The sequence below is a fragment of the Cherax quadricarinatus genome, chromosome 14 (assembly GCF_038502225.1).
Source record: "Cherax quadricarinatus isolate ZL_2023a chromosome 14, ASM3850222v1, whole genome shotgun sequence".
Taxonomy (NCBI): Eukaryota; Metazoa; Arthropoda; class Malacostraca; order Decapoda; family Parastacidae; genus Cherax; species Cherax quadricarinatus.
This window is the reverse complement of record NC_091305.1, coordinates 48561359-48581389: the sequence shown is the minus strand read 5'-3', so window position 1 is coordinate 48581389 and position 20031 is coordinate 48561359. Positions and strand designations below refer to the sequence as shown.

The following is a 20031-nucleotide window of genomic DNA, read 5'->3' as shown; positions in this document are numbered from 1 at the left end:
AAATATCATAGAATAGTATGTGTGGGTGGGGTGGCCTGGTAAGGTAGCCTGGCTGATTACCATACATACCACACTTGATTTCTTACAATAAATACTACTTGTCTCACCCTAGATTAAGACTATAAATATTTTAAGGTAAGTAATGAGTGCACTATGTGTGTATTGTACTTTTTTATTGTTTTTGATGCCTGGTTCTATTGCTAACTTAATATATGTTAGTGTAAACTTGTTATCTAGTATTTGTATGCATTTATAAGTGGAAAAAAAGGGTGTTCCACTTTACGGCGGTTTCCGCTTTACGGCGGTAGCCTGGAACCTAACCTGCCGTATAAGTGGGGCCCTGCTGTACCTCAATGCACCACTCATCTTTTTTCCCTCATCAATTCTATGATTAACCTCATCCTTCATAAATCCACCCGTTGATACGTCAACTCCCAAATATCTGAAAACATTCACTTCTTCCATACTCCTCCTGCCCAATTTGATATCCAATTTTTCTTTATCTAAATAATTTGATACCCTCATCACCTTACTCTTTTCTATGTTCACTTTCAACTTTCTACCTTTACACACACTCCCAAATTCGTCCACTAACCTTTGCAATTTTTCTTTAGAATCACCCATAAGCACAGAATCATCAGCAAAAAGTAACTGTGTCACTTCCCATTTTGTATTTGATTCTCCATAATTTAATCCCACCCCTCTCCCGAACACCCTAGCATTTACTTCTTTTACAACCCCATCTATAAATATATTAAACAACCATGGTGACATTACACATCCCTGTCTAAGACCTACTTTTACCGGGAAGTAGTCTCCCTCTCTTCTACACACCCTAATCTGAGCCTCACAGTCCTCATAAAAACTCTTTACAACATTTAGTAACTTACCACCTATTCCATATACTTGCAACATCTGCCACATTGCTCCCCTATCCACGCTATCATGTGCCTTTTCTAAATCCATAAATGCAATAAAAATTTCCCCACCTTTATGTAAATACTGTTCACATATATGCTTCAATGTAAATACCTGATCTACACATCACCTACCCACTCTAAAACCTCCTTGCTCATCCGCAATCCTACATTCTGTCTTACCTCTAATTCTTTCAATAATAACCCTACTGTACACTTTTCCTGGTATACTCAGTAAACTAATTCCTCTACAATTTTTACAATCTCTTTTGTCCCCCTTCCCTTTATACAAAGGGACTATACATGCTCTCTGCCAATCCTTAGGTACCTTCCCCTCTTTCATACATTTATTAAACAAAAATACCAACCACTCCAACACTATATTCCCTCCTGCTTTTAACATTTCTGTTATGATCCCGTCAATTCCAGCTACTTTACCCCCTTTCATTCTACGTAATGCCTCACGCACCTCCCCCACACTTATATCCTGCCCTTCTTCACTTCTAAAAGATGGTATACCTCCCTGGCCAGTGCACGAGATTACCGCCTCCCTTTCTTCATCGACATTTAAAAGTTCCTCAAAGTATTCTCGCCATCTACCCAATACCTCCATGTCCCCATCTACTAACTCTCCTACTCTGTTTTTAACTGACATATCCATTCGTTCCCTAGGCTTTCTTAACTTGTTTAACTTACTCCAAAATTTTTTCTTATTTTCATTAAAATTTCTTGACAGTGCCTCTCCCACTCTATCATCTGCTCTCCTTTTGCACTCTCTCACCACTCTCTTCACCTTTCTTTTACTCTCCATATACTCTACTCTTCTAATAACACTTCTGCTTTGTAAAAACCTCTCATAAGCTAACGTTTTCTCTTTTATCACACCCTTCACTTCATTATTCCACCAATTACTCCTCTTTCCTCCTGCACCTGCCCTCCTATAACCACAAACTTCTGTCCCACATTCTACTACTGCATTTTTAAAACTATTCCAAACCTCTTCAACCCCCCCACTACTCATACTTGCACCAGCCCACCTTTCTGCCAATAGTTGCTTATATCTCACCCAAACTTCCTCCTCCCTTAGTTTATACACTTTCACCTCCCTTTTACTTGTTGTTGCCATTTTCCTCTTGTCCCATCTACCTCTTACTCTAACTGTAGCTACAACTAAATAATGATACGATATATCAGTTGCCCCTCCATAAATGTGTACATCCTGAAGCCTACCCATCAACCTTTTACCCACCAATACATAATCTAACAAACTACTTTCATTACGTGCTATATCATACCTTGTATATTTATTTATCCTCTTTTTCATAAAATATGTATTACTTATTACCAAACCTCTTTCTACACATAGCTTAATTAAAGGCTCCCAATTTTCATTTACCCCTGGCACCCCAAATTTACCTACTACTCCCTCCACAACATTTTTACCCACTTTAGCATTGAAATCCCCAACTACAAGTACTCTCACATTTTGTTCAAAACTCCCCATGCATTCACTCAACATTTCCCAAAATTTCTCTCACTCCTCTACACTTCTCTCTTCTCCAGGTGCATATATGCTTACTATAACCCACTTTTCACATCCAACCTTTATTTTACTCCACATAATCCTTGAATTAAAACATTTATAGTCCCTCTTTTCCTGCCATAGCTTATTCTTCAACATTATTGCTACTCCTTCTTTAGCTCTAACTCTATTTGAAACCCCTGGCCTAATCCCATTTATTCCTCTCCACTGAAACTCTCCCACCCCCTTCAGCTTTGTTTCACTTAAAGCCAGGACATCCAGCTTCTTCTCATTCATAACATCCACAATTATCTCTTTCTTATCATTTGCACATGGCACACACTGGGCAGCTCAGGCCACACGTGGACACGTCTCGGATGACTCACGTATGGCGGGATTTTAACAGGAACCCAGGCAAAATTTTTGCGTTAAAATGTATTGAATACCTGATTTATCAGATACCGATGCCATTGCAAACCGGGGGTCCACTGTATACGGGAGTAACATCTGTATTTTATATTCTAGCACTGTGGGAGACATAGCAGTACAGTACTGTAAATGGGTTTATCTTTACATTCTTTTTTCGTAAGTGTGATGTATGAAGCTGAGTTAGAAATTAAAGTGTTCTATGGGGCATATTTAGAGTTTAAACTATAAAAATAGGCATTTATAGGAATTTTTTTAACCGCGTCCAGAATTCACGGCTTTTCCAAATTTGCGGGTGGTCTTGGAATGTAATCCCTGCAAATTTGGGGGGACTACTGCACTTTCAATTACAATTTTTTCATATACAGTACTTTTATGCAATATTTTCCTTTTATCTTACTATACTACAGATGCCCACACTGGATAAAAATATATAACTAATAGCAAATAAATTACCAGTTAATTTTCAGATTCTGTACTTTAACCCTTTGACTGTTTTGGTCGAAAATATACGCCTTACGCGCCACTGTCTCGGACATATTTATACACGTAAATTTTAGTGGTTTCAAATCAAGCAGGAGAAAGCTGGTAGGCCCACATGTGACAGAATGGGTCTGTATGGTCAGTGTGCACTACATAAAAAAAATCCTGCAGCACGCTGTGCATAATGACGAAAAAAAAAACACTCTGACCATTTTTTTTTGGATTAAAACGCAGACTTTGTCCAGTGGCTAACGCGACGGTCTGGAGTTTTGAGACTCTCTGATTGCGGCTTCTATCCCTGCCCGTCGTATGGTTTATTTGCAATCGTGTCATTACGATTTCGTGAGTCATTTTGAGATGTATTTTCGTATAGTATTTATCATTGTATTCTCGTTTTCATGGTCTCATGTGATAAAATGGAAAACATATTACAGAAATAGAGATGATTTTGATCAGTTTCATGATGGAAACGAGCTTGAAATTGAGCTCAAAGTAGGGGAAATGTTCAATTTTTACCAATGTTCAGGAGTAAGCAAATCATACCACACGTCCAATAAACGTCAACTGGGGAGTTTAATATTCTTTCACTAGTGCACTGATATTTTTTATACGATTTTTACAATAATGCAGTAGTTTGCATAACAGTAAATTTTGTATTTTTTGTATGAATAAAAAATCAAAATAGAAAGCAATAGTAATATACAGTGGACCCCCGCATAACGGACGCCTTGCATAACGGACAATCCGCATAGCGGACGCTTTGATCGCTAAAATTTTGCCCCGCATAGCGGACAAAAACCCGCTCAGCGGCCTTCGTCCGAGACGCGTCCAATGTGCGCCCTCAGCCAGCCTCACATGTGCCGCCTGTGCCATTGTTTACCAGCCAGCCTCCGCGGTAACATTCAAGCATACAATCGGAATATTTCGTATTATTACAGTGTTTTCGGTGCTGTTTCTGGAAAATAAGTGACCATGGGCCCCAAGAAAGCTTCTAGTTCCAACCCTACAGCAATAAGGGTTAGAATTCCTATAGAAATGAAGAACGAGATCATTGATAATTATGAAAGTGGAGTGCGTATCACCGACCTGGTCAGGTTGTACAAGAAACCCAAATCAACCATCTCTTCTATTGTGGGCAAGAAAACGGCAATCAAGGAAGCTGTTCTTGCCAAAGGTTTAACTGTGTTTTCGAAACAAAGATCGCAAGTGATGGAAGATGTTGAGAGACTCTTATTGGTGTGGATAAATGAAAAACAGCTAGCAGGAGATAGCGTCTCTCAAGCGATCATATGTGAAAAGGCTAGGAAGTTGCATGAGGATTTAATTAAAAAAAGGCCTGCAACTAGTGATGATGTGAGTGAATTTAAGGCCAGCAAAGGTTGGTTTGAGAGATTTAAGAAGCGTAGTGGCATACATAGTGTGATACGGCATGGTGAGGCTGCCAGTTCGGACCACAAAGCGGCTGAAAAATATGTGCATGAATTCAAGGAGTACATAGAAACTGAAGGACTGAAACCTGAACAAGTGTTTAATTGTGATGAAACAGGCCTGTTCTGGAAGAAAATGCCAAGCAGGACCTACATTACTCAGGAGGAAAAGGCACTCCCAGGACATAAGCCTATGAAAGACAGGCTTACTTTGTTGATGTGTGCCAATGCTAGTGGTGATTGCAAAGTTAAGCCTTTATTAGTGTATCACTCTGAAACTCCCAGAGCGTTCAGGCAAAAGAATGTCCTCAAGGATAATTTGTGTGTGCTGTGGAGGGCAAACAGTAAGGCATGGGTCACTAGGGAATTTTTCTATAACTGGTTACACCATGCATTTGCCCCCAATGTGAAAGATTACCTAACTGAAAAGAAATTAGACCTTAAGTGCCTCCTGGTGTTAGACAATGCCCCTGGTCATCCTACAGACGTGGCAGAGCGACTTTATGGGGACATGAGCTTCATTAAGGTGAAGTTTTTGCCTCCTAATACCACTCCTCTCCTGCAGCCCATGGACCAGCAGGTCATTTCCAACTTCAAGAAACTGTACACAAAAGCTATGTTTCAAAAGTGCTTTGAAGTGACCACAGACACTCTATTGACTCTAAAAGAGTTTTGGAAGGATCACTTTAATATCCTCAATTGTGTAAACCTTATAGGTAAGGCTTGGGAGGGAGTGACTAAGAGAACCTTGAACTCTGCTTGGAAGAAACTGTGGCCAGAATGTGTAGACAAAAGGGATTTTGAAGGGTTTGAGGCTAACCCTGAGAGGAGTATACCAGTTGAGGAATCAATTGTGGCATTGGGGAAGTCCTTGGGGTTGGAGGTTAGTGGGGAGGATGTGGAAGAGTTGGTGGAGGAGGACAATGAAGAACTAACCACTGATGAGCTGATAGATCAACTTCAAGAGCAAGAGGCCAGACCTGGGGAAACTGGTTCAAAGGAGGGGAGAGAGAAATTGAAGGAATTGCCTACTTCAAAGATTAAGGAAATGTGTGCAAAATGGCTTGAAGTGCAAACCTTTTTTGATGAAAATCACCCTCACACAGCTATTGCAAGCCGTGCTGGTGACTGTTACAATGACAGTGTTGTGAACCACTTTAGACAAATCATAAAGGAACGAGAGGTACAGGCCACTATGGACAGATATGTTGTGCGAAAGAAGTCCAGTGACTCTGAAGCTGGTCCTAGTGGCATTAAAAGAAGAAGGGAAGTAACCCCAGAAAAGGACTTGCCTCCTCAAGTCTTAATGGAAGGGGATTCCCCTTCTAAACATTAACACTCTCCCTCCCCTCCTCCCATCCCATCAATCATCACCAGATCTTCAATAAAAGTAAGTGTCATGTAATTGTGCATGCCTTTTTCAGTTAGTGTGTACTAAAATTAACATTTTTTTGTGGTAAAAAATTTTTTTTTTCATACTTTTGGGTGTCTTGCACGGATTAATTTTATTTCCATTATTTCTTATGGGGAAAATTCATTCACATAACGAACATTTCGCATAACAGCCAGCCCTCTTGCACGGATTAAGGTCGCTATGCGGGGGTCCACTGTAAGAGGGGCCTAGAGACGTGACTAATGAACAGTGGATATGTTATTTTAGTGCCAAGAATGTCTACATTGTTTATTCTGGACCCTATTTTGAAATTGGCATCTTTTTTAATTTGTGTGAAATTGGCCAAATTGCCAATTTCTTGCACTCAACTGATAGAAAAAATGGAGTTCTAAAGAAATAGCTATGAGTTTGGTCAACTGGAACAATGGAATTGGCCAAAAACAGGGCTCAAAGTTGGAGATTTCGCCGATGAGTATATGTCGCTGAGACCGCTAACTTTGCGGGAGCGTAATTCCGTGAGTTTTCGAGCAAATTTCGTACTTTGGGTGTCATTACCACTGGGAAAAGATTCTCTGTCATTTCCTAAGAAAAAATAATTGTTTTTTTTTCCAAAAATTTTGTGACATAGAATGACAATTTCAGAAAGGGGCTTGCGACAGTAAAGGGTTAGAAAAAAAGTAATCAAAAATATTATTTTCTTTTATACACACACTAGATGAACACAGGAAGACTTGAGAATCTTTGTATATTATGTGTAAAGATCATGGTATGTATGATAATTCTTGGATATCTTGACCAAATAAATAGCAATATAAGAGTAACTGATGCTAAATTCTGGCAAAAGGAATACTAAAAGAACTCAATTTTCGATTTTTAACACACTGGCCATTTCCCATGGGTGACCTGAAAAAGTAGAAACACTTTCATCATCAGTCATTGTATCACTGTCTTGCCAGAGGTATGCCAATACCACAGTTCAAAAACTGCAACATATCCTCACCCTTCCTTCAGAATCCATGATAAATCAAAAGCAGTACAATAAATATTTTATTTATTTTAGCAACTACTGATTCAACGTGAAAAAATACTTTATGTTTACTATATGACTCATCTGCTTGGGAAGAGCTCTGTATAACCTATGTAAGATCTTTGTGTAAGACATTTATAGGAAAAATACTTATGCCAAATTATGTTAAATGATAGAAATATGCACAATGCTCTATTTCATAATTTGTTAATCTAGAGAAGCAACTTGCAAGGCACACATTACTGCACTGACTTACCTTACGGGCTTCAAACACCCAATGGCTCTGACCCTCATCATCTATGTAATTCCACCAACGAAGGCCAACCATAAGACGTCCTAATGTAAAGATGTAAAAGGAAAGACCTGTATCAGTTCTGGACAATGTTAAAGATAAAGCAGTCTTTCTAACAACAACAAAAGCAAGGGTGGGCAATTATTTGGACTGGTGGGTCACACAAAGTACTTTTGTTGATGTGACATTATAAATTTTTAAGAATGGCTCAAATTCAGGTCTTCCATTTGTACGTTGAAATTATCTATGAAAATGTGAGAAGGTTGTTCAATGAGAAGAATGCTAGTGATAATGTGTGTTAACCAAGCTCAGGTCTGGTGTTGGCTCTGTTGCTGCAATGTTGAGTAATAAGTGCTCCTCCAAATCTAAGTTTTAATTTCTTTAGTTTCATCACAGAAAATGTCTGCTCACAGTATGCTGGGCTAATCATTTCAAACAGTCTTCGAGCATGAATCTTTAAATCTGAAAATGCCCACAAACTTTCATATTCATATTGGATCATATTGCCAATTAACCCCTAAACGGTTTAAATATATATATATGTTCTCTCCCCCATTGCCCCGTAAACAGCAGGGCCCCGCTTTACGGCGTTTCGCTTTACGGCGTTCCGCTAATACGGACATTTCAAATTATGACCAAAATTCGCTATACGGCTCCCCCCACCTGTCTTTCTAATACGGTCACAGCGGCCCACCGAGTTTGTTTACATTCTCCCTGAGCACATCTCCTTATTATGTCTGGAAACTTTCCAAAATTTCAAGTGTTTTAAAGTTATTGTATATTTTATATGTATTGTACTTGATAATTAAACTTGTGTACACCTGTACCTAAATAAACTTACACACTGTGCTGGCATGTAGGTACACATTAAAATCAATAAGAGTCTCTCTACTCTTGATGCAATAATAATAATAAATAATAATAATAATAATAATAATAATAATAGTAATAATAATAATCTCTTGGTCGCATTAATGTCGCATATTACGTTAATATAGACATTTCCCTTAATCTATCTATGATATTTTTTTCAAAATTATATAAGAAACACATTATGTAACACACAAACATGATACATGCACCCACAGTATAAAAATTTATACAAATATATATGAGATGTTTACCAAACGGTTTGTAGAAGTGTCGGAAGAATTACGTTTTCTCTAGCCCGTCACCTGTTACTAGGGATAACTGTAGAAAAATATTCCTTTCGTATGCCTTCACTTTATAGCTATAATTCTGTACTAACTTGTACACAGTGTAAGAGTATTTGTTTCGTGATTTAATTATTATAATAATAATAAAAATATTATAAGGTAAAAGTTTCACAAACTCTTACAAATGTACATGAATGAACTAAAATTGGACACGTATTAATACCGTCTATTTCGCCTGACCGAGTGATCGTCCACAACCTGTTCAGTTTGTTTGTTTACGCTGTCTGAGCTCGGTGTATCATTAAATGTTGTATATTACGTTAATATACACATTTTCATTAATCCATCCGTGATATTTTTTTCAAAATTATATAATAAACATGATACATAACATAAATACATAACAACATGTGTAGAGAACCTAGGATAACCCAAAAAAGTCAGAGTGACTTACTTCCATTGCCTTCACTCAGAGCATCATTTCTTCTCAAAATGATGTTACATGAGAATGGGAGTGTTCTTCTTTATTTATTCTACCGTATCAATGTAGAGACAACCTGTACACAATGTAACTTGTACACAAACCAGACGTGTACACTGTTTACAAAACTTACCTTCGCCTGGTTTTCTTACATAACTCTGCGCCTGTCCTCTCTCATGCACTCATTCTTTCTCTCTGGTATGGTAGCCTGGCTGACTACCATACATACCACACTTGATTTTTTACAATAAATACTACTCATCTCACCCTATATTTTAAGGTAAGTAATGAGTGAACTGTATATACATTTTATCGCTCTGGGATGCTTAAATATCATAGAATAGTATGTGTGGGTGGGTTGGCCTGGTATGGTAGCCTGGCTGACTACCATACATACCACACTTGATATTTTACAATAAATACTACTCATCTCACCCTATATTTTAAGGTAAGTAATGAGTGAACTGTATATACATTTTATCGCTCTGGGATGCTTAAATATCATAGAATAGTATGTGTGGGTGGGGTGGCCTGGTATGGTAGCCTGGCTGACTACCATACAAACCACACTTGATTTCTTACAATAAATACTACTTGTCTCACCCTAGATTAAGACTATAAATATTTTAAGGTAAGTAATGAGTGCACTATGTGTGTATTGTACTTTTTTATTGTTTTTTGATGCCTGGTTCTATTGCTAACATAATATATGTTAGTGTAAACTTGTTATCTAGTGTTTGTATGCATTTGTAAGTGGAAAAAAAAGGGTGTTCCACTTTACGGCGGTTTCCGCTTTATGGCGGTAGCCTGGAACCTAACCCGCCGTATAAGTGGGGCCCTCCTGTATTTTGAAAATAATTTTTTTTTTTCATTGAAATAAAGAGAAAATTTTTCTAAGTGTTACAGGATTAAAATAAAAAAAATTGGGGTCAGTACTTACTGAGATATGAGGCTGCAAAGTTGGCACTTAATGCTCACCTGATGGCAACGTCAAGTCCTGCCTCTTGAGGAAGTGTTGCCGATATACCTTTTTTCTCGTTTCTATATTATTTTATATAATTTTTATGTTCTGATAATGACAATTTATTGTACAGTGGACCCCCGGTTATCGGCTGGTTAAGTTATCCACCAACTTGGTTATTGGCCGGTTTTTCGGCATCCGGTTATCGGCCGTTAATTCGGTTATTGGCCATTTGGGAGGCATCCATCCGCCGGCTGGGGCCGCTTGCGAGTCAGTTTGGCTTTGTCTCTGGGCAAGTGAGGAAGCTTCTGCTCATTCATCCAAACATTTTGCTATAATCCATTGTTTTTGTGGTTATTGATTGAGTACAACTGCAAAATAAGCAACCATGGGCCCAAAGAAACAACTTGCGTAGTACAGTGGACCCACGCCTTACGAACGCATCGCGTTACGTTAAATCCGCCATACGAAGCATTTGAACACAAAAATTTTGCCTTGCTTCACAATAAAAAATTCACCTTACGTGATTCATCTGGGACACGTCCCACATGTGGCCTCAGCTGCCACGTGGGTGCCAGTATTTACAAGCCAGCCAGTGTGGTTGCATCTAAGCATACATTCGGTACATTTCATATTATCACAGTGTTTTTAGTGCTTGTAACTGCAAAATAAGTCACCATGGGCCCCAAGAAAGCTTCTAGTGCCAACCCTGTGGTAAAAAGGGTGAAAATTACAATGGAAATGAAGAAAGAGATAATTGCTAAGTATGAAAGTGGAGTGCGTGTCTTGGAGCTGGCCAGGTTGTATACCAAACCCCAATCAACCATCGCTACTATCTTGGCCAACAAAACAGCAATCAAGGAAGCTGTTCTTGCAAAAGGTGCAAGTTTGTTTTTGAAACAGAGATCGCAAGTGATAGAAGATGATGAGAGACTGTTACTGGTGTGGATAAACGAAAAACGGATAGCAGGAGATGGCATCTCTCAGGCAATCATATGTGAAAAGGTTAGGAAGTTGCATGACAATTTAACCCTTTGACTGTTTTGGTTGTATAGATACGTCTTATGAGCCAGTGTTTTGGACGTATATATACTCAATAATTCTAGTGGCTTCAAATCAAGCAGGAGAAAGCTGGTAGGCCCACATGTGAGAGAATGGGTTTGTGTGGTCAGTGTGCACCATATAAAAAAAATCCTGCAATACGCAGTGCATAATGAGAAAAAAAAAACTGACCATTTTTTTTGGATTAAAACGCTGACTTTGAGGTGTATTTTCATATAGTATTTATCGTTGTATTCTCGTTTTCATGGTCTCATGTGATAAAATGGAAAACATATTACAGAAATAGTGGTGATTTTGATTAGTTTCATGATGAAAACGATCTTGAAATTGAGCTCAAAGTAGCGGAAATGTTCAATTTGTACCAATGTTCAAGAGTAAGCAAATCACACCACACATCCAATACACATTAACTGGGGAGTCTAATATTCATTCATTAGTGCACTAATATTATTTATACCATTTTTACAGTAATGCAGTAGTCTGTATAACAGTAAATCTTCTATTTTTTGTATGAATAAAAAATCAAAATAGAAAGCAATAGTAATATAGGAGGGGCCTAGAGGCGTGACTAATGAAGAGAGGATATGTTATTTTAGTGCCAAGAATGTCTACATTGTTTATTCTAGACCCTATTTTGAAATTGGCATCTTTTTTAATTTGCGTGAAATTGGCCAAATTGTCAATTTCTGACCACTTTATTGGGTAGTTCAAATCAGTAAATGGGTGCTTTCTTGTACTAAATTGATAGAAAAAATGGAGTTCTAAAGAAATAGCTATGAGTTTGGTCAACTGCAACAATACAATTGGCCAAAAATGGGGCTCAAAGTCGGCGAAATCGCTGATGCGTATATGTCGCCGAGACTGCTAACTTCGTGGGAGCGTAATTCCGTGAGTTTTCGACCAAATTTCATACTTTTGGTGTCATTACCACCGGGAAAAGATTCTCTATCATGTCATAAGAAAAAATAATTTTTTTTTTCCAAAAATTTTTCAACATAGAATGACAGTTTCAGAAAGGGGCAAGCGGCAGTCAAAGGGTTAATTAGAAAAATGTCTGCAACTAGTGGTGATGTGAGTGAATTTAACGCCAGCAAAGGTTGGTTTGAGAGATTTAAGAATCGTAGTGGCATACATAGTGTGATAAGGCATGGTGAGGCTGCCAGTTCGGACCAAAAAGCGGCTGAAAAATATGTGAAGGAATTCAAAGAGTACATAGACAATGAAGAAGTGAAACCTGAACAAGTGTTTAATTGTGACAAAGCAGGCCTGTTTTGGAAAAAAATGCCATGGAGGACCTACATTACTCAGGAGGAAAAGGCACTCCCAGGACATAAGACTATGAAAGACAGGCTTACTCTTTTGATGTGTGCGAATGCTAGTGGTGATTGCAAAGTGAAGCCTTTATGGGTGTATCACTCTGAAACTCCCAGAGCGTTCAGGCAAAACAATGTCCTCAAGGCTAATTTCTGTGTGCTGTGGAGGGCAAACAGTAAGGCATGGGTTACTAGGGGCTTTTTCTATGACTGGTTACACCATGCATTTGCCCCCACTGTGAAAAATTACCTAATTGAAAGGAAATTAGACTTTAAGTGCCTCCTGGTATTAGACAATGCTCCTGGTCTTCCTTCAGACTTGGCAGAGTGCCTTTCTAGGGACATGAGCTTCATTAAGGTCAAGTTTTTTGCCTCCTAATACCACTCCTCTCCTGCAGCCCATGGACCAGTAGGTCATTTCCAACTTTAAGAAACTGTACACAAAAGCTATGTTTGAAAGGTGCTTTGAAGTGACCACAGACACTCTATTGACTCTAAAAGAGTTTTGGAAGGGTCACTTTAATATCCTCAATTGTGTAAACCTTATAGGTAAGACTTGGGAGGGAGTGACTAAGAGGACCTTGAACTATGCTTGGAAAAAAATGTGGCCAGAATGTGTAGACAAAAGGGATTTTGAAGGGTTTGAGGCTAACCCTGGGAATCCTATGCCAGTTGAGGAATCCATTGTGGCATTGGGGAAGTCCTTGGGGTTGGAGGTTATTGGGGAGGATGTGGAAGAGTTGGTGGAGGAGGACAATGATGAACTAACCACTGATGAGCTGCAAGATTATCTTCAACAGCAAGAGGCCAGACCTGAGGAAACTGCTTCAGAGGAGGGGATAGAGAAATTGAAGAAGTTGCCTATTTCAAAGATTAAGGAAATGTGTGCAAAGTGGCTTGAAGTGCAAACCTTTTTTGATGAAAATCACCCTGACACAGCTACTGCAAGCTGTGTTGGCAACCTGTACACTGACAATGTTGTGCGACAGACGTCCAGTGACTCTCAAGCTGGTCCTAGTGGCATTAAAAGAAGGGAAGTAACCCCGGAAAAGGACTTGCTACCTCAAGTCCTAATGGAAGGGGATTCCCCTTCTAAACATTAACAACTTCGACACTCTTCCCTCCTCCCATCCCATCAATCATCACCAGATCTTCAATAAAGGTAAGTGTTATGTATTCTATTGTTAGTAGAGTACTACAAACTGTGCATGTCTTCTTCACTTTGTGTGCATTAAACTTAATATTTCATGTGGTAAATTTTTTTTTTCATACTTTTGGGTGTCTTGCATGGATTAATTTGATTTCCATTATTTCTTATGGGGAAAATTGATTCGCTTTTCGATAATTTTGGTTTATGATGAGCTCTCAGGAACGGATTAATAACGCAAACCGGGGGTCCACTGTACTCTTATAATTATACTTATGTATACCTGTACTAAATAAACTTACATACTGTGCTGGTGTGCAGGTACACATTAAAATCAGTAAGAGTGTCTTATGTCTCGAGACACCATATTAGTAATGATAATAATCACCGATTCTCATTAAATGTCACATACAGTGGTCCCTCGTTTTTCGTAATTAATCCGTTCCTGGAGCCATTACTATAAACGAAATTTACGATTTACGAATCAATTTTCCCCATAAGAAATAATGTAAATACAATTAATCCATTCCTGACACCCAGAAGTATTAAAACAAAAAAATTTTTAACATGAAATATACATGTAGTACATAAACAATACAATGGGAAATGATGAATGAAACATTAACAGCATAACACTTACCTTTATTGGAGATTCTTCTTAGTGTATGGGAGACTGGAGGAGGGGAGAGAGTGGATTGTTTATAGTTTGGAAGGGGAATCCCCTTCCATCAACACCTCAGGTACCATTTGCTTTTCTGGGGTTGCTTCTCTTCTCTGTTTCTTAATGCCACTAGGACCACCTTGAGAGTCACTGGAGTCCTGTCTCACAAAATAACTGTGGAGAGGGCTCTGTTTCTGGCGTCTCTTTAACACTTCCCTAAAATGGCCCAAGACTTTGTTACTGAACATGTTGCCAACCTGGCTTGCAACAACCTTGTTAGGGTGATGTTTCTCCATAAAGCTTTCCATCTTACCCCACATAGTAAAAATCTCTTTAATTTCTGAAGAAGGCACCTTCTTCCATCTCTCTTCCTCCTCCTCTGCAGCAAGATTCTAAGCTGCGATGTGTTGCTCTTCCTGCTGAAGCTCTTGCAGCTCCTCAGTGGTGAGCTCTTCATTGTGGTCTTCCACCAATTCTTCCACATCCTCCAAACTCACATCCAAAACCATGGAACTCCCCAGTGCCACAATTGATTTTACAACAGACATAGGCTCATTAGGGTCAGTCCCAAATCCTTCAAAATCCCTCTTGTCGACACAATCTGGACACAATTTTCTCCAAGCAGAGTTCAAAGTCCTGGTAGTCACTCCCTCCCAAGCCATACCTATAAGGGTTATGCAGTGGAGGATGCTGAAATGTTCTCTCCAAAATTCTCTTAGGGTCAAGTGAGTGTCTGTGGTCACAGTCAAGTGCCTGTGAAACATTGCTTTTGTGTAGTTTTTTTTTAAAATTTGCAATAACCTGCTGGTCCATGGGTTGGAGGAGAGGAGTGGTATTCGGGGGCAAGAACTTTACTGTGATGAACCCAAACTCCTCGAAAATTAGGTCATCCAAGTTTGGAGGATGAGCAGGTGCATTGTCCATTACTAGCAGGCACTTGAGATCCAATTTCTTTTCCAGGAGGTAATTCTTCACACTAGGGCCAAACACTTCATTGAACCACTCGACGAAAATTTCCCTCGTGACCCATGCCTTACTATTATATTTCCAAAACACACACAATTTACTCTTCATAACATTGTTTTTCCTGAACACTCTGGGATTTTCAGAATGGTACACTAGTAATGGCTTCACTTTGAAATCGCCACTAGCATTAGCACAGAACATTAGCGTCAGCCTTTCATAGGCTTGTGTCCTGGCATTGCCTTTTCCTCTTGTGTAATGAAGGTCCTCTTTGGCATTTTCTTCCAAAAGAGGCCTGTTTCGTCACAATTGAACACTTGTTCAGGTTTCAGTCCTTCAGCCTCTATGTACTCCTGGAATTCATGCACATATTTTTCAGCCGCCTTGTGGTCCGAACTGGCAGCCTCACCATGCCTTACCACACTGTGTATGCCAGTACGGTTCTTAAATCTCTCAAACCAGCCTTTGCTGGCCTTAAATTCACTCACTTCACCACTATTTGCAGGCAATTTCATTACCAAATCTTCATGCAACTGCCTAGCCTTTTCACAAATAATCGAAGTCATAAGAGTATCACCTGCTAATTGTTTCTCATTTATCCACACCAATAATAACTTGTCAACCTCTTCCAGTACTTGTTATCTCATTTTTGTCAGCATAGTTACCCCCTTTGCAACAACAGCATCCTTTATTTCCTTTTTCTTGGCCACTATGGAACATAAGGTTGTGTAGGGTTTCTTATACATCCTGGACAGTTCGGCCACACTTGTACCACTTTCATATTGTTCAATGATGGTTTTCTTGAATTCAATCGTATTTCTCACCTTCTTTACCACAGGCTTGGCACTAGGAGCTTTCTTTGGAGCCATGGTAGCTTATTTAGTACTTGCAAGCACTAAAATAAATGGAATATTATGAAATATTTCGCTGGAGTACGTGAGGGGACCTTCGCTCACTGATAAACAATGCCAGAATGGCTGCCGCCCCGGCTCATGCAGTGGGTACGCGTCCCGGATGAACTATGACTCGCGAGTCAACCTATGAAAAGCGAGTCCATGTTTATACGAAAATACCCCTATGATTGGCGAATTTTACGATTGCTGGGAACTACGAAAAGCGGGGGACCACTGTATTACGTTAATATACATATTTTCATTAATCCACTATGATATTTTTTCAAAATTATATAACAAACACGATGCATAACATATAAAGATGATAAATACACCCCACAGTAGAATAAATAAACATTAATATGAGATGTGATAGCCAGATGACTTGCACAAGTGACGCCATAACAGAAATGGTAATAATAATCACTGAGTCTCATTAAATGTCGTATATTACGTTAATATACGCATTTTAGATAACGTTTTTTGACTCCACATATACCTCAACGCACCACTCACCTTTTTTCCCTTATCAATTCTATGATTAACTTCATCCTTCATATATCCATCAGCCGACACGTCAACTCCCAAGTATCTGAAAACATTCACTTCTTCCATACTCCTCCTCCCCAATTTGATATCCAATTTTTCTTTATCTAAATCATTTGATACCCTCATCACCTTACTCTTTTCTATGTTAACTTTCAACTTTCTACCTTTACACACATTCCCAAACTCATCCACTAACCTTTGCAATTTTTCTTTAGAATCTCCCATAAGCACAGTATCATCAGCAAAAAGTAACTGTGTCAATTCCCATTCTGAATTTGATTCCCCATAATTTAATCCCACCCCTCTCTCGAACACCCTAGCATTTACTTCTTTTACAACCCCATCTATAAATATATTAAACAACCATGGTGACATTACACATCCCTGTCTAAGACCTGTCTATGATGGGAAGTAGTCTCCCTCTCTTCTACACACCCTAACCTGAGCCTCACTATCCTCATAAAAACTCTTTACAACATTTAGTAACTTACCACCTATTCCATATACTTGCAACATCTGCCACATTGCTCCTCTATCCACTCTATCATATGCCTTTTCTAAATCCATAAATGCAATAAAAACTTCCCTACCTTTATCTAAATACTGTTCACAAATATGCTTCAATGTAAACACTTGATCTACACATCCAACACTCTTATATGGGTGTGAAGCTTGGGTGGTAAATGCAGCAGCGAGGAGACGGTTGGAGGCAGTGGAGATGTCCTGTCTAAGGGCAATGTGTGGTGTAAATATTATGCAGAAAATTCTGAGCGTGGAAATTAGGAAAAGGTGTGGAGTAAATAAAAGTATTAGTCAGAGGGCAGAAGAGGGGTTGTTGAGGTGGTTTGGACATTTAGAGAAAATGGATCAAAATAGAATGACATGGAAAGCATATAAATCTATAGGGGAAGGAAAGCAAGGTAGGGGTCGTCCTCGAAAGGGTTGGAGAGAGGGAGTAAAGGAGGTTTTGTGGGCGAGGGGCTTGGACTTCCAGGAAGCGTGCGTGAGCGTGTTAGATAGGAGTGAATGGAGACGAATGGTACTTGGGACCTGACGATCTGTTGGAGTGTGAGCAGGGTAATATTTAGTGAAGGGATTCAGGGAAACCAGTTATTTTCATATAGTCGGACTTGAGTCCTGGAAATGGGAAGTACAATGCCTGCACTTTAAAGGAGGGGTTTGGGATATTGGCAGTTTGGAGGGATATGTTGTGCATCTTTATACGTATATGCTTCTAAACTGTTGTATTCTGAGCACCTCTGCAAAAACAGTGATAATGTGTGAGTGTGGTGAAAGTGTTGAATGATGATGAAAGTATTTTCTTTTAGGGATTTTCTTTCTTTTTTGGGTCACCCTTCGTCGGTGGGAGACGGCCGACTTGTTGAAAAAAAAAAAAATACGCATTTTCATTAATCCATCCGTGATATTTTTTCAAAATTATATAATAAACACGATACATATAGAGATGATAAATACACCCCACAGTAGAATAAATAAACAAATATGAGATGTGGTAGCCAGACTTTTACGACTGACGGCAAAAATAACATTTTCTCTAGTCCAACATCAGAGAAAATGTGTTACCGGGGAGATGTTATCAACAAATTTTGTTGAAAATAAGAAAAAGTTTTGGAGTGAGATTAACAAGTTAAGAAAGCCTAGAGAACAAATGGATTTGTCAGTTAAAAATAGGAGAGGAGAGTTATTAAATGGAGAGTTAGAGGTATTGGGAAGATGGAAGGAATATTTTGAGGAATTGTTAAATGTTGATGAAGATAGGGAAGCTGTGATTTCGTGTATAGGGCAAGGAGGAATAACATCTTGTAGGAGTGAGGAAGAGCCAGTTGTGAGTGTGGGGGAAGTTCGTGAGGCAGTAGGTAAAATGAAAGGGGGTAAGGCAGCCGGGATTGATGGGATAAAGATAGAAATGTTAAAAGCAGGTGGGGATATAGTTTTGGAGTGGTTGGTGCAATTATTTAATAAATGTATGGAAGAGGGTAAGGTACCTAGGGATTGGCAGAGAGCATGCATAGTTCCTTTGTATAAAGGCAAAGGGGATAAAAGAGAGTGCAAAAATTATAGGGGGATAAGTCTGTTGAGTGTACCTGGTAAAGTGTATGGTAGAGTTATAATTGAAAGAATTAAGAGTAAGACGGAGAATAGGATAGCAGATGAACAAGGAGGCTTTAGGAAAGGTAGGGAGTGTGTGGACCAGGTGTTTACAGTGAAACATATAAGTGAACAGTATTTAGATAAGGCTAAAGAGGTCTTTGTGGCATTTATGGATTTGGAAAAGGCGTATGACAGGGTGGATAGGGGGGCAATGTGGCAGATGTTGCAAGTGTATGGTGTAGGAGGTAGGTTACTGAAAGCAGTGAAGAGTTTTTACGAGGATAGTGAGCCTCAAGTTAGAGTATGTAGGAAAGAGGGAAATTTTTTCCCAGTAAAAGTAGGCCTTAGACAAGGATGTGTGATGTCACCGTGGTTGTTTAATATATTTATAGATGGGGTTGTAAGAGAAGTAAATGCGAGGGTCTTGGCAAGAGGCGTGGAGTTAAAAGATAAAGAATCACACACAAAGTGGGAGTTGTCACAGCTGCTCTTTGCTGATGACACTGTGCTCTTGGGAGATTCTGAAGAGAAGTTGCAGAGATTGGTGGATGAATTTGGTAGGGTGTGCAAAAGAAGAAAATTAAAGGTGAATACAGGAAAGAGTAAGGTTATGAGGATAACAAAAAGATTAGGTGATGAAAGATTGAATATCAGATTGGAGGGAGAGAGTATGGAGGAGGTGAACGTATTCAGATATTTGGGAGTGGACGTGTCAGCGGATGGGTCTATGAAAGATGAGGTGAATCATAGAATTGATGAGGGAAAAAGAGTGAGTGGTGCACTTAGGAGTCTGTGGAGACAAAGAACTTTGTCCTTGGAGGCAAAGAGGGGAATGTATGAGAGTATAGTTTTACCAACGCTCTTATATGGGTGTGAAGCGTGGGTGATGAATGTTGCAGCGAGGAGAAGGCTGGAGGCAGTGGAGATGTCATGTCTGAGGGCAATGTGTGGTGTGAATATAATGCAGAGAATTCGTAGTTTGGAAGTTAGGAGGAGGTGCGGGATTACCAAAACTGTTGTCCAGAGGGCTGAGGAAGGGTTGTTGAGGTGGTTCGGACATGTGGAGAGAATGGAGCGAAACAGAATGACTTCAAGAGTGTATCAGTCTGTAGTGGAAGGAAGGCGGGGTAGGGGTCGGCCTAGGAAGGGTTGGAGGGAGGGGGTAAAGGAGGTTTTGTGTGCGAGGGGCTTGGACTTCCAGCAGGCATGCGTGAGTGTGTTTGATAGGAGTGAATGGAGACAAAT

The 20031-nt window shown here is 39.4% G+C and overlaps 1 protein-coding gene across 6 annotated transcripts in view; it reads right to left on the bottom strand.

Annotated features, from left to right (window-relative positions):
• Nucleotides 1-6853: 6853 nt before the first annotated feature.
• Nucleotides 6854-20031, bottom strand: part of LOC138852700 (uncharacterized Golgi apparatus membrane protein-like protein CG5021) — a 181036-nt gene continuing 167858 nt past the window's right edge. For all 6 annotated transcript variants that reach the window (XM_070085004.1, XM_070085001.1, XM_070085002.1 and 3 more), the window contains one exon: nt 6854-7531. In XM_070085004.1, the coding sequence (XP_069941105.1) occupies nt 7356-7531 (176 nt within the window). In that variant the 3' untranslated portion in view covers nt 6854-7355. The remainder of the gene's footprint in view (nt 7532-20031) is intronic.